General features: G+C 33.1%; 1 protein-coding gene across 1 annotated transcript; it reads right to left on the bottom strand.

Annotated features, from left to right (window-relative positions):
* Window positions 1-11,532: 11,532 nt before the first annotated feature.
* Window positions 11,533-15,552, bottom strand: LOC134684430 (uncharacterized). The gene is made up of 4 exons (XM_063543715.1): window positions 15,488-15,552; window positions 13,162-13,398; window positions 12,670-13,008; window positions 11,533-11,536 (listed from the first exon to the last, which is right to left on the bottom strand). Exons 1-4 carry the CDS (start codon window positions 15,550-15,552, stop codon window positions 11,533-11,535), a joined length of 645 nt encoding a protein of 214 aa, XP_063399785.1.
* Between the last annotated feature and the right edge of the window lie 1,060 nt (window positions 15,553-16,612).

The following is a 16,612-nucleotide window of genomic DNA, read 5'->3' as shown; positions in this document are numbered from 1 at the left end:
CCCTAGAATAAACACAATGGCCTCACCAAGAAGGTCACATAGAGACAAAATAACACCATACAGATACACACCCAGTCTGGCTGTTGCAAAACACAAGGCAAGACTGAAGAGCAAGGAACTAGTACAACCCTCTGGTAATATCACACTAAATAGAACACAAGGGAAGACAACTTATACCAAGTACACACTCAATACAACTAAAGCTGCCCAAAAAATGGTTGATGCAACTGAACAAATGGATGTTCAAGCTGAATTTAAAAGAGGGACACTAGTTATGAAGTTCACTCCTGCTGCTTTCTTGATGTTTCACAAACACACTCTATTATTTTACGAAAATTCTACAAAACTTACCGCCATTTCTCATTTAAAAAGAGACAAAAACAATCTTGTTGTAGAAGAATCTCTCAGTATAAAACCAATCACTACTACAGGAATTGGAAGGAGACAGGTTTATAGAATCAACATGTACAAAACTGCTTTTTCAGTAGAAGCCAATGGTAGAGACATAGGTGATTTTATTAGGAATGATCTACACGAAATATTACAGACTCTCCCTTCTACAAGTCTCCTGAACAAAATGAATTCAAGGATACAAGAATCTTGTAGCTCATTCTTAGCAGATAAACAAGTACACAATTCTATACAATCAATTAAGATCTCATCACATGATTCTCCAACAATACAACTGCAAAATAGAGGCGACAATGGGGCACCGGACACAATCTCAAACCATGATACAGATGCCGCTACTGCTACTTCAATTACTCCCTCTCAGATCTATCCATCTTGTCCTGCATGTTCCGGGAACATAGTCGATTATGATTTCATTATCTGTGCTGTATGCGACGAAAAATTTCATTTTCAATGCCAAAACATCACATCAGATTTTTGCAAATCAATGAGCTTCGACGAATTAGAAAGTTTTCAATGTATGCAGTGTAACGTCTCATTAAAAGACCTACCAATAGGTGAACTGGAACCAGGTACTCAAATTACTGAACAGAGTACTAACTCTTTGAACTCACCTGAAACCATAGTAAAAACTGTCCATAATAACCATGAACCTGTTGAACTATCACTTGGAACTGGTTCATCTGATAACATCTCAAGATCCAGCCCTCAAGACCACTTGCATTTAAATATGCAAAGTATCAAACAACCTGCAAACGTAAGAGCTCCTGACAACATAACACCAAGCCCTCCGACCTGCTTAGATCAAGTAGACACCACCAACAAGCAAACTAAGCAAGTGGCTCCAAAGAAACAAAAGAACATAAAGCAAGAAGATCTTAAGTCGAAGCTCGCTGTAGCTGAAGCTCACATTGCAGCTCTAGAAAATGCAGTTCTCGATAACAATAGCACAATAAGGAACTTGAAACTTGCTCAGTTGGGACATAATGATAGTAGTCAGAATAGAGTAGACTATCTCAGCTCAAACCCTAATGTGTTGACCACAAATTCTTCTATTCAAAACTGCCATTGTACACAACTTGATAACAGGGTTAAAGAACTAGAACGAGAAATGACCAATCTCAGATTAATAAACTTGGAAAACCAAATGATAACGCTCAGGAATCAAAGTCAAAATAATTTCCACACACAAGGTCCTGTACAAATGGTACCACCACAACCTATCTTTCATGCTACTCAGACAGCAACACCAAATCCATGGATGCAACAAGTGCAACCTCACCCATTTTTCCAACATGGTGTACCTGCTCCTCCACCGTATATGTATGGACAATCAGTTAGAATACCAGAAACCTCAAGACAAGTTCAGAGACCTAATATTTATCAGCAAGCTCAACAGACTCAAATGTTCAATCCTTTACCAAGTGAATTTGTAAATCAGTTACCAACCACTGATAGTAATAACTGTATTGCTGTCGACCAATCATCGTCTCCACACATTTTATTCAACCAATCATACAGGAATCAAGGAAAAGGCAATGGGGAACCAAACATGAAATTAGCTCAGAGACTTAATGCTAATCAGCAAGCACAACAGGCTAGAATATTCAATCCACTATCTAGAGAACTTGTAACTAATTTACAAAACTCTGATAGTAATAACTGTATTGCTGTCGACAAAACTTTGTCTCAACAAATTGTGTTTAACCAATCACACATGAATCAAGGAAAAAGCAATGAAGAATCAAACATGAAATTAGCACAGCAAACTCATATTGATCAGCAAGTGCAGCAGGCTCAAATGTTCAATCCTCTACCAAGTAAAGTTGTTACTAATTTACAGACCTCTGATAGTAATAACTGTATTGCTGTCGACCAAACATCGTCTCAACAAATTTTGTACATGAATCAAGGAAAAGGCAATGGTGAATCAAATATGGAATTTAAAGTCACTGAAGATGAAAGGAACACACTCAGCAATGATAGTAAAAACAGTTTTGCTGTCAGTGAAGACTTGAAATTTAATGTTCCTGAAGATAAATATAACACATTGGACAAAGATAGTAAAAACAGTTTTGCTGTCCGCATAGAAAATGCTATGGAGAAAGCACCAAATAGTTCTATACAGGATCGTCATTCTACAGTTTCAAACTTGCCGCACGATTCTCATCAAAAGTTCATCCCATTAATCGACTCATCTGCTACTACTAATAGTAAAAACTGTTTTGCTGTTAAACATATGAAGATTTCAGACAACTATCCCAAGGCTGTTCAACCACATCAAAATCATTCTGTTCCCAGTGCGCTAAAAATGTAACCTCTTTTTTAGACAAAGGACAATTCATTCTCTTAGATCCGGATATAGCGCCCCCTGTGAATCGAATGATGTAATTTTGGAAAAAACAAGTCCACTACGTATCGTCATATTCAACATTAAAGGCTTCAATTCTAACAAAAATTACTTTAATGAACTCTTAGATATACATGACATCATACTGCTGCAAGAACATTGGCTTTTTAATTACGAAAAAGAACAACTGAAACAACATCATACAGACTTTCTCACCTTCTCAAGACATGTTGACGATGATGAACCAGTATCACCAATAGGTCGTCCAAGGGGATTTGGCGGTATCGCAATCTTATACAGAAAATCCATGTCTTCAATGTTTTCTCAACTTCCTGACGGAAACAACAGAGTTCAAGCTATTGAAATATCTACAACTGGAAATTCTTCTTGCCTTATTAATGTATATCTTCCTTCTAGAGGTACCGATCGTGGACATGATGCTTACAGAACAGCCTCAGACACTCTTAAAGAAATTATCCTCAAGTACCAAGATACGCACTCAATCATGATAGCAGGGGACTTTAACGCCTCATTTATTAGACATTACAAAGACCCCCAAGATAAACTATTCAAACAATTTTGTAAAGAGAATGGATTAGAACTCCCAGCAAAATATCCTACTGATCACACATATTTTCAAGGAACATCTAGATCACAGATTGACTACATATTGATAAAAGTTATTGAGAACAATATACATTTAAAAGAACTAATTCAGGTTAAAATCCTACATGAAGGTCACAACACCTCTGACCATTATCCTGTGTCTGCCGATCTCTGTATAGAACTAAGTACCAGTCAGAAACAGCAAAAAAGAAGTTGTCCATACAAAAATTAATTGGGAAAAAGTTAATAAAGATAACTATGCTCTTAAAGTTCAGGAAGTACTAAAAGATAGAAAATACCTTAACATTAGAACACCATATGGAATTGACCAAGCTACAAATCAATTACTTACCGGATTAAATAACGCTTTGGATGCATGCTACCCTCGTAGAAAATCAAAATTTAATAGAAGGAAAAAGATAAGTTGGTCACCAAAACTTGCCAATGACGTCAGTAAATCCAAAAAGGCATTCTTCCTCTGAAAAAAAGCAGGATCTCCCCCTTCAAAAGATAACATCTATAGTATACACAGGCTTGATTCTAAACGGTTAGTAAGATCAATACAAAGACAACAAACTGCTGACAAAAGAATTAAATCAGCTACATGAAGAAATTATGAAAGCTTCCGATAGATACAATGAACTATTCTTTAGGTTAATAAAAACCCAAAGATCATCTTCCTCCCAATTCACTCATACGCTGCAAACTCCAGATAAAGAAGCTTCTACGCCGGATGATATAAATGAACTCTTTAAAGAACATTTTGCAAATTTAGCTAAAACAAAAGACAATCCGTTCTTTGATAAAGAACATGACAACCTGGTCAAATTAGACGCAGAAACAATTGTAAATTTATGCAAAAATGATGACATAACTGTTCAACCGGTTACCTCTTCTGAAATTTCAAAACTTATTTCACAATTAAAAAGCGGAAGTCTGGAGATGTAGACGGTCTTACTTCAGAACATCTTATATACGGAGGTATAGCTCTAATTGACTACCTGACAACCTTGATCAATAACATTTTCTATACAAAACATGTACCTGCTGCCATAAAAAAGGGACTTTTAACTCCAGTCCACAAAAAAGACAAGGATTCCAACAATTCCATCGAATTATAGAGGAATAACTGTAATCTCTATCATATGCAAAGTGTTAGAACTCTGTTTAAGAGTTAGAATTGAAGGTACCTTAAATAAGCAACAAAATAGACTACAGAAAGGTTTCACAAAAGGCGCTTCCTCAATTAACATTGCTCTTTTGATCACCGAGGCAATAAATGAAGCAACGGATAATAATGAAAAACTAATTTTAATTACTCTGGATGCAGAAAAAGCGTTTGATGTGGTAGACCACATACATCTATTCTGGAAACTTTATCACCAAGGAATTACAGGCCCTACCTGGTTACTGATCAGAGAGTTGTATAATAATACATCAACCCAAGTAAAATCTCAAGGATGTATCTCGCAGGCTTTCACAAACGAGCAAGGAGTAAAGCAGGGAGGTATTTTATCTGCCAACTTTTATAAATCATACAACAAGATTATCCTAGATACACTTGAAGCTACAAATATTGGATTTAAGATCGGAACCAATTACTTAGGTTGTCCAACATGTGCAGACGATATTATGCTATGTGCAACTTCTGAACAGGATGCTTCAACTCAACTCCGTATAATTGAAAGCTGTACAAAGAATGATAGAGTAAAAATCAATAGTAAAAAGACGGAAATTTTACTGATCAACAAAAAGAGCAAAGAATTTAACCTTGAACTTTTCAACGAGAAAATCAGCGAAAAACAAACCATAAAACATCTGGGTATTGAAAGACAAGACCGAAATTCCCCAAATGTAGTCAACAGAATATCCACTGCTAGAGCTACCATGTATTCTCTCATGGGAGCAGGCTTGCATGAAATAAATGGAGTAAATCCGTTGATTTCATATAAACTGTGGAGAACATTTGTCATACCAAGAATGCTATTTTGAATTTTAATAAGGCTGATATTTTGAAATTAGAGAATTTCCAGAAAAAGACATTTAAACATCTGCTATCTCTGCCACAAAGAACTGCAGATGCTGCAATATATATCTTGCTTGGAGCAGAAGCCATTGAACAACTCATCCCCAAGGCAATGATTTCTCTATTCCTTAGAATTTCAAAAGATACAAATTCCATTGAATACAAAATAGGAATCAGACAATTAGCAACAAAAGATGATAACTCCAACAGCTGGTATATCAAAGTGGATCATATTCTCAAGGCATATGGATTGCCCTCTGCGCATGAGATAGTCTTAAATCCAAACAAAAACTGGAAAAGACTGACCCATGATATGATAGACTCAACATGGAAAACAAAATGGTCTGAGATAGCTAAAACAAAATCATCATTCAATCATATGGAAATAAGCAAATGGAATTTCCGAAATCCTAATAAGTGTTGGAGCAGTGTCAGAGACAACAAGAGAGACGTTGCTAAAGGCATAATTAAATCCAGAATACTCACTGGAACGTATAAAACTCAAAGTATACACAACTGCTTTGATTCAACAAAATCTCCACAGTGCAAACTTTGTACAGAAGAAACAGAAGACTATTAACATTTTCTTATGAACTGCGAAAGCCTTAACTCAGTCAGAAAAATTCACCATATTAGACTCAAAAATTTGCTGATAGAAAATCAAATCAACTACAATAACATCATTAAATCTGATGACGATCTACTCCAATTGTTAATTGACAGTTCCACTAACCTTCGGATACCAAAAGCTCAATTAGGAGATATAGAAAGAATCTGCAAAGACTGGGTATTTGCATTACACACCAAGAGAGCTGAATTATTGTGAAATATACATAACAATTACACTCTGCATATTAACTATAAGAGTTCTGGAATTCAGTGAAGGATAATGAACAATAGTACTCGACTCCCTACTGATGAACATCACATCATCTAAAAGCTAGTATCGGTCATGAGAATGGGTATATATATTAACTTATCTTCATGGTTATTAATGACATATATGATTGTTCCATTCCAACCATATAAAATTCAATAAACAGAGAATTAAAATCTGTTGCTAGACGATAATGTTAAAAATTTTAAATCTAATATGAGTCTCAATGTTATAAGTATAACAAAATTATAATACATGTTAAAATAAATCTGCAACATGAATTAATGTTTTTTTAGATTTTATATAAACATATAATGAGGATCCTCGTTTGATAAACTCTTTATCATCACTGCCATAGATGAACCATAAACATATTTTTATCTTTTAATAAGTGGACTCCTATATTCTTATTAACTTTAGGTTTTATCCATTTTTAAAATTTTAAATCTAAATAGTGTTTTAATCTTGTGACAGTATGCTATGTACAGTGTAAATACAAGTTTTTACCTTTTATCCTTATTATTTTGTTTTACTAAAACTAAGTACATATTAAATCCTAACAATTTTATTTATTTTATAAATAACTACGCATTTTTAAAAATTAACCCTGCAAATAGGGTGGACTTCCGAAGAAGAAGAAGAAGAAGATAAATAATTTAAGATCTCGGAGTCTGTTAGATTATTAAGAGTAGATTGAAGGTATAGTCTAGACTTTTGAACACAAAGTAACTTGTAAATAATATCGTAGTTTTTTTTTATTGTAGTTTAGAGTCTGTACCATTGGTTTCGTAAATTACAGTAAAGCTGAATAATTGAAAAAACAGAGAATCCCTAACATTTCAGGTACTATTCAAAGGTTTTCATAAGATTGATGAAATGCTATGCATAGACATGTAACTGATACTGCTTGAATAGGATTTAATGTTCACATATACTGATTTGACAGAGATAGCTGTTTTTCTTAAATGGTTGTTTCAATAACATTGATGCTTAGTTTTCTAGAAACATGCATGTATATAATATGCTATGCATTAATCATGTATATATGTAGCTCGTGCGGTTTGAATAGGAACTAATGTTCATGGATACTGATTTGACCGATATCTGTCTTTTACAACAGAATCAAAGATTATCGAATTTTATATGCCAAATATTCTTGTATTAAATTAAATTTAAGTGTTTTGTTAATATACAATTGTGGTTTCAGTTAATAAGTTAGAAGTTCATTTAACACAGATACAAAAGTGTATGGAAATTGAATTATAAAATTACATTCAAGATTAATTTGTTGATACTCTGCCTTTATTCGATAGATTTTCTTTATTTGTTTATCTTATTGTCGTCGATGTACATACACAGAAAAATGTAGAATATCTCTCAAAGTTATAAAATAATTGATACAAAGAAATTTTAAGAAAAGGTAAGGAACAGAGACTGAAAGAATCGTATAAACTCTAGAAACAAGCTGGTCGACAGGGTAACCGTCACCTACGATGCATGCATCACCAGCCATGCAAACTCAAACTCAGCAAAAATTTGGCCTAGGAAATAGGACACAATCTGTAAAATTTCATTTCAGACTATCAGGGATGGGCACAATTACTGACACATGTAATCGATTAATATTCGATTACATGAAGGATTTGTGTGCAATCGAGTATCACAAGCCCAGTAGTCAGCACTTCGGTGTTGACATGAATATCAATTATATGGTCATTTTTATAAATTTTCTGTTTACAAACCTTTGAATATTTCGAAAAACTAAGGATTTTCTTACGCCCAGGAGTAGATTACCTTAGCCGTATTTGGCACAACATTTTGGAATTTTGGGTCCTCAATGCTCTTCAACTTTGTATTTGTTTGGGTTTTTAACTGTTTTGGTCTGAGTGTCACTGATGAGTCTTATGTAGACGAAACGCGCGTCTGGCGTATTAAATTATAATCCTGGTACCTTTGATAACTATAAATACAAAATGCATCATTCAACATGTTCAAAGCATTGTTTTTAAATTATAAGTTAATAGTTGGTTTTTTTTAGATCAAATTTCTTGATGAAGATTAGAAATATTAAAAAAATTCTTGAAATTTTTACTTTCAACATAAAGGAAAGATGTCATCGCAAAATTTAGCTTTCTTACTGACTTACGTTAGCTTTTTAGTTTTTACTCTTTATAAAAAGAATATTTTAGCATAGTTAATTATAATGTTAATTTTTAAGATCAATTTGTTTTTATAATGACATGCATGATTTAAACCTTTTATTTGGATATAACCATCCTAATTACAGATTATTTAACTGCCACTGGAGTGCAATTTATAACCTGGGGCTTATTATTGTAAATTTCCTTCTTAATTAGACAAAAGATAATTAAAATAAAAACAAGGTATGTCTGTAATTGAATAGAACACTTTGATCATCTCATTAGTAAAGGCAAGAATTTTGTTAAGATTTGTAACTTCTTCAATCAAATTATATACAAAATATATTTATAGTGTCAAAGGATTTTGTGTTCTTTTTTAATTAAATTTATATACGTGTATATCATAACATTTAAGAAATCAACTGTTTATATGGAACGCCAACACTGTCTTATTATGCCCATTTTTCATTATATGTTGTGCATTTACCTTTATATGTTGTGCATTTACCTTTATATGATGTGCATTTACTTTTATATGATGTGCACTTGCCATCATATAATGTGCAAACACCTTTATATGATGTGCAAATATCCTTATATGATGTGCAAACATCCTAATATGATGTGCAAACATCATTATATGATGTGCAAACATACTTATATGATGCGCATATATACTTATATGATGTGCAAATATACGTCTATGAGGTGCAAATATAGTTATATGATATGCAAACATTCTTATATGATGTGAACATACACTTATATTATGTTGAAAGATCCTTATATGATGTGCACATATACTTATATGCTGTGCAAATATACTTATATGCTGTGCAAATATACTTATATTATGTTGAAAGATCCTTATATGATGTTGAAAGATCCTTATATGATGTGCAAATATACTTATATGATGTGCAAATGTACTTATATGATGTGCAAATATACTTATATGCTGTGCAAATATACTTATATGCTGTGCAAATATACTTATATGATATGTACATATACTTATATGATGTGCAAATATACTTATATGATGTGCAAATGTACTTATATGATGTGCAAACATTCTTATATGATGTGAAAATGTACTTATATTATGTTGAAAGATCCTTATATGATGCGCAAATATACTTATATGCTGTGCAAATATACTTATATGCTGTGCAATAATACTTATATGCTGTGCAATAATACTTATATGCTGTGCAAATATACTTATATGATATGTACATATCCTTATATGATGTGCAGTTTCCCTTTTATTATGTGCAAACATCTTTTTATGATGTGCTTGTGTCATTATATTATGTGCTTGTAATCTTGTGTTATGTGGTTTTATTTACTTCATTATATGATGTCGAAACGTCATTATATGATGGTCATTATATGATATTTGCACATCATATAAGGATATTTGCACATCATATAAAGATATTTGCACATCATATAAAGGTGTTTGCACATTATATAATGACAAGTGCACATCATATAAAGGTAAAAGCACAGCATATAAAGGTTAATGCACATCATATAAAGGTGAATGCACATCATATAATGAAAATGGTCAAAACAAGACAGTGTTGACGTTTCATATGTTTATCTATTCAAACTTTGATTGAAAATGATGTTTTCAGGAAAGTTAATACAAACAGCTTACTACTTTTAAAAAATGTAGTACAGAACTTAGTGAAAGACAGATACATTTCTTATTTAAGATCTATGTTATAATTTCAAATCTATTTTCTTATTTCAAATCTATTTTCTTATTTCAATATTAAAGCTCTTGAATTATTGACAAGCACATACATCCATTTGTTTCATAAGCTGGATATAAAGTAAATTTAGGTAGGGGATCTGGTTACTCGTAATACAGCTTGAGACAATAGAAAGAAGAAATAAGGCAGTTGCTTAACTCTCAAATTTTGTTGATGCATATTTTTTTTTATCTGTACTATAACTTGATATTATACATATTTTCCTCTGAAATAGGCAATTTTTCATCAACTATTTTACTATAGTAATCGAAACTTAATCGAAAAGCAATCGCTACATCCAAATTTTTGCTGTAATCGATTAGATTACGGTTACACGTAATCGAAAATGTCTTCGATTAAAGATTACTGTCGATTACTTGAAAAAATGCAATCAATTACAATCGATTACGATTACAGATTACGATTACCCCATCCCTGCAGACTATACTGGTAAAAAAAACCTACGGGAATAATTCCCTAGTGAGACAAAACACCAACATGTTGTCATGTTGACAAAAATACTACTAAGTGTCGATTGCAGTTGTTTTTCCTCATACAGAAAAGGATAAGGATATTACAGGGACATATGGTACTGGATATAATTATAAAAAGCAATTATAGACAACCGCACGACCTTTATAGATATTTTTTTTAAATATTCTGATCCCCAATTTGATGAAAAAAAATATTCTGGTCAAGCAGATGGCAAAATAAATATTCTGAATGCTAATCCGCCATATCTTTTAAAAGTGTTGAAATAAAAAAATAATAATAAGATTGATCGCGTCGAAAAACTAAATAAGTTTTTCCGACCAAGAAAAAAACCCATACACCTCTCTTTTGAAGTTAAATGGTTGCTTCCTAATAAATTGTAAGTTCACAATTGGAAATTTGGAATCAGTGCGTTTGTCATAGAATTTTGTTTGAAGTCCCCCATCTGTGTTTATGGGGAGCAAAAGATTAAGATATGAGCAGAACTTCTCCTGTCGATAATATCATTCAAGTTCACTAGTATACATTTATTTTTAGAAGATGTAGACACTAACTGAAATGTGGGTTATTAAGTGACACAACATCGTCAGTAAATATTTCTATGTGTAAAAAACATTTTCAGTTTGACTTTGAGAAGTTTATATATATTTAAGACAGACAGACAGATACCATAAACTTATTGACATATAAAAATGTCAGCCAGAGTTTGAGCTTGTTTTGCTATATCTCTAAAAACAAGATTGACGAAAAAAGGTCATTTATTCAAAATCATAAAATGCAAAAAATTACAATTTGCAAATAAAACATTTGACATAAAAGTTCATAATTAATATGCAATTATAATGCATAATTAATACGAAATTACATCAACTAAAATCATATCAATTGAATAAATGACAAATAATAGCAAAGGTGGGGAGAAAAATCTGCCCAACTAAAAAAATCTATTTACAAAACTACCTGTAAAGATAAAATAAATTAAGGGAGGTTTGCGGGTGGGAAATTTAAATTTCACGCAATGTTTTTGAATCACAAGTTATCAAGACGAAAGTTAATGATAAAAGGAAGTGCACACATGACACGTAAACATGTGCTGACCCCGCAAGATTATTGACCAATAAGAAGTAAGAAATCCACTAACATGGTTTTCTACACGTGAAAAAGTGTTATACAATTTAGACAATTAATCAAATAGCAATGTTATACAAATCTGACCCACTGGTCACTTCAGAGACATCGTAAAATTTACAATATAAAGTTCTCATTCTTAACATCAGTTAAAGCTATAAAACTACAAAAATATTCTTCCCTGCTGTCTTAAATTATTTTATTCTGCTTCTTAATTAGCAAATAAAATTGGTTTTAAGACAGACAAACAGATATCATAAACCTATTGACATATAAAAATGTCAGCCAGAGTTTGGGCTTGTTTTGCTAAATCTATAAAAACAAGATTGACGAAAAAAGGTCATTTATTCAAAATCATAAAATGCAAAAAATTACAATTTGCAAATAAAACATTTGACATAAAAGTTCATAATTAATATGCAATTATAATACATAATTAATACGAAATTACATCAACTAAAATCATATCAATTGAATAAATGACAATAATTATTATAAATAATAGCAAAGGTGGGGAGAAAAATCTGCCACACATACACCCGAGGGCTCTGGCGACGTGAATCCAGTCTATGTACATAAAATTCATGTTATAAAAATCAATTATGTAAATATAAAAAATATTATGAAAAAAATAATTACAGATTGCAGCTACAGACCAGGCAATGCTGACATCCATAACATGCTCTCAAAACAAATCACAAAACATATGATAATGTACGCAACTGTACAAATCAAAATTGAAATTAGCAGTTCTTATGGCAATGATTGATCAGAAGATTAATACAACAGACACTGGTTATTAATAACAGATATTAAATAACTAAGTGACAAATGTTTTGGCAGGCAATGCTGACCCAAAACTAAAATAAATAACTTTAAAATTTTGCATCCTTATATATTTCATAAAAACACTCGATTTCCATCTTCCCATCCCTTGAATCACGGAGTGGGGAATTCCCCTAGCAGCAGCAGAAGTCGCAGCCCCTATCCTGAAACTGTGTGCTTTATAGTACCGAGTATCTAAACCGATGAATGAGAGAGCCGACTTTAAAGAGGTGGTGAAAGAAGACCTAGTAACTGGAGCTCCAGACTTAAATTGGAACAAAGGTCCACTTGAATGGCCAAATTGAGACAGATAGTGATGAACAAGAGTGACTGGACACGTAATATTATCTGCACAAATCGGGATATAAATGGTTTTTGGATGCAGATCACTGTGTTTAGAATATGTCATGGTTATAGACATACCTTTCAAAGTACTATTTTCACGATCAAATGATATGTCGCCAACCTGAAGCACCTGCTTTGTATCGGAGCCACTTTTGGTCGATATCTCACCTTCTCGTTAAAAGGCATAAAAAGCAAGCAGAAACATAGCCTTAAGGGCTAATTGGTTGTCTACATTAACAATTACACACGGCAAAGAGTCAATTAATTTGATCAAAATGTCCTTAGTTATTGGTAGTCTAAGGTCATTCTTGCCTTTCAAATTCTGTACACCTTTCAAAATTTTATGAATAACAAACATATCTGTTGGATCAGGCCAACTATTTGATTTTTGCACAAAACTCGAAGCTGCTATATGGGTGACGATAGTTGATGGACTATAATTTCGTAAGAATAAATTAGCATTAAAATGAGATAGGAGTATGTGGGAAGATGGAAATGGTCTGCATTCAGCATAATACGTCTCACAAAATTGTAAATAATTATTTATCATTCAAGAGTAAGATTTGTGTGTAGCATTTGATAAAGATGCTGTGAATAACTTAGCAACTACAGAGTTAAAAATTGCACTGGAACTATTGTCTGTTTTGGAGACAACCATGGGGCAATCAGGCGCACTTTCTGAAAAGAAAATCGAGAGAGGAGATCACAAACGACATTATGATTTCCTGGGATATGCTTAGCTCGAAAGTATATATTATGCTTTAAAGATGCTAGGACTAAACGTCTTACAAGTCTCATAATCACGCTGACCTTCGAAGAAGTTTTATTGATAATTTCAACTACTACAGAATTGTCAGTGAAAAACAAAACCTTACGATTTTCTAAACGTTTGCCCCATATTTCGACAGCTAGCACAATAGGAAAAAGTTCCTAAACGGTTATATGTTCAGGTTCAATTTCAGGAGGCCAACTACCTGTGAACCAGTCATAACCAAATACAGCTGCAAAGCCTCCATGCACTTCTGCGGCATCGGAATAAAGTCTTAAAGTATCAGAGGACACCCAGTTGTCGAATAGAAAGCATAATTTTCCATTAAAATGTTCTATAAACTCGAACCAAGCCTTCAGATCCGCTCTTGCTTCTGCATTTAAGGTGATACGGAAATGATGATTAGTGTGACCTAAAGTGAGATTTATTAATCTTCGCAAAAAAGCTCGACCCGGTATGATAACACTGCATGTAAAATTTAATAAGCCAATTAAAGATTGCAAATCTCTTAGAGTCACACTTCGCCGTCGTTTGACGGAAACTAGCATATCATATATTTTCTCGATTTTATCAGGAGGCAACCTGGCTATCATTTCATTAGAATCAATTTCGATGCCATAAATGGTTAAAACCGTGGTAGGAAATCGGTTTTTTTCATGTTTGATTGGCACTCCAATCGTTTTACATAACTTCAAAAAGGAAGCAGTGAATAGACACAAGCTTTACTACTTGCTTTTTTAACAAAGACAAAATCATCTAGAAGATGGAAAACGTTAGAAATACCGAATTCGAATGAACTGGTTAAAATCCAATGGAGGGCAGTTGACAATTTTTCAAATAGCTGACACGATGAAGAAAGGCCCATGGGAAAGACAAGTATCATAGTAGAATTTACCATTCCATGTAAAGCCTAAAAATGGTAATCTTCATGATTTATGGGCAATAAACGAAATGCATTTTCAACGTCCACACGTGCCATCAGGGCTTTATGACCTTGACTTTGAACTAAATGAATGACATTTTCAATATTTTCATAAGATACCGAAGTATATTCAGCAGGGATTGACGAATTGACAGAATTTCCTTTAGGAAATGACTAATCATAAATAACACGATATTGACCTGCTTCTTTTTTCGGTACAAGACCCAATGGGGAACACACAAAATTAGGAAAGGGGGGGGGCGAATTAAAAGGACCTCTTTAGCGCCTTTTCTTAATTTCCTTTTCTATTTTTTCCGTCACACTGTCAGGTTTATCCAGCGCACTTTGATGATTTTTACATCTCAGAAATGAATTTTTTTCACCAGTAGCACCTAAATTAAAGCTTTTTGTAAATCCATTAATCAAAAATTCTCTTAGTTCCGGATCATAAAGCTCGAAGTATTTACTAAGCATAACCAGTTTAACTGGAGTTGGAATGTTTATCACCTGTTGGTCGTTTATTACAGATGTCTGAAGCATGTTTTTGTCCACAGTGAACACATTGGTGTTTGAGTTTGCACAATTTGCTTCCACACATACCAGTGTCGCAGTATCTCCAACATAAACTGTTTGGGTATTTACCTTGTTTCTGTTGGGTTTTACCGAGAAAGGGCGACCTGCTGGTTTTTGAACTAGACGACTGAGAATGTTGCTGAAAATTGCCTGAATGTTTTATAGCCGTAGCCAAACGGTATAATTCATCGTGCAAAATGACCCAATCTAACCTATGAACTACTCTAAGCTTTCTAAATTCTTCATCATAAAGTTTTACTGCCTGAAAGCCACTCTCATAACCAAGTTTTTCATATTATTTCCATATTTGATCAGATCTAACATCATGTGCGGATACTTAGTAAGATAAATTGATAAAAATTTATCAAACGCGTTATTCCACTGGTGCATGCTTGAAATTGCTTTTGGGTTTGAATTAGAAGTTGTCATAAGTTGACACCAGTGGCAATTACATGAATGTCTTCAGTGAATTGAGTTTGTGGCAGTGAGGCAGCAAAATCAACATACTCATTATTGAAAATAATATTTCTATTTTTTTCATTTACATGATATTCTAAAGGCAATGAGTTCTTGACTAAATGTACAGAGCTAAATGTTATAGGAGTGAGTCTAAATTATAGTTCAATGGTACAGGCATCGAAGTATTTTCATGAAGCAAGCTGGTGTTAACTGGATGTAAAGCAGTGTTCATGACGGTTGATGACGAACTAGACATTGGTGGAATAATTAATCGTGGGTTTCTCATTGTTGAGGTACTTGCTTGAGTTTGCTGTGCTGGTTGGTTAACTAACTCAGCTAGTGACGGCTGATGTTGAGATGTTGGTGCATTCGACAGCATACGGTTACGTAAAGCCAAAGCAATTTCGTCTGCAGTAGGCATTTTTTCAGGAGAACTTGTGGAAGGTTGTTTTTGATTTTCAATGGAAATGTTATTTTCGGGTAAAGTTGATGCTGTTGGTGACATTTTTTGTGTCCGTTTCCTCTTCGCAGGTATGACAACTGGATCTGGCACAGTTACCGAACTGGAGGATTTAACCGAAGCTGCTCTCCTCTTTGATTGTTTTGCTCTAGGCATAATTAAGAACTAGAGAAAAGAAAAAGAAATTGTAACAAACCGCTGAATGTATCCAAAATATAATAATTTTAAATTGGTTTTTTAAAATAATGCATTAATATTGGTATGAAAATTGACAATTAGATTTAAATTCCATCGCAACCCAAAACTACATGTTTCAACGTATTAGCATACATAATAAATTGACAACATGAATTAAATATCATCATATATCTAAAAAATGTACATGTATAAAAATAATACATGGCAATTATAACCTATGATAGGTTACAATGCAAAAATTATTATGTTCCAAACCAATATCACCGT

The sequence above is a fragment of the Mytilus trossulus genome, chromosome 9 (assembly GCF_036588685.1).
Source record: "Mytilus trossulus isolate FHL-02 chromosome 9, PNRI_Mtr1.1.1.hap1, whole genome shotgun sequence".
Lineage (NCBI taxonomy): Eukaryota > Metazoa > Mollusca > Bivalvia > Mytilida > Mytilidae > Mytilus > Mytilus trossulus.
Note: the sequence above shows the minus strand (reverse complement) of the source record. Positions and strands in the feature narration are given on the sequence as shown.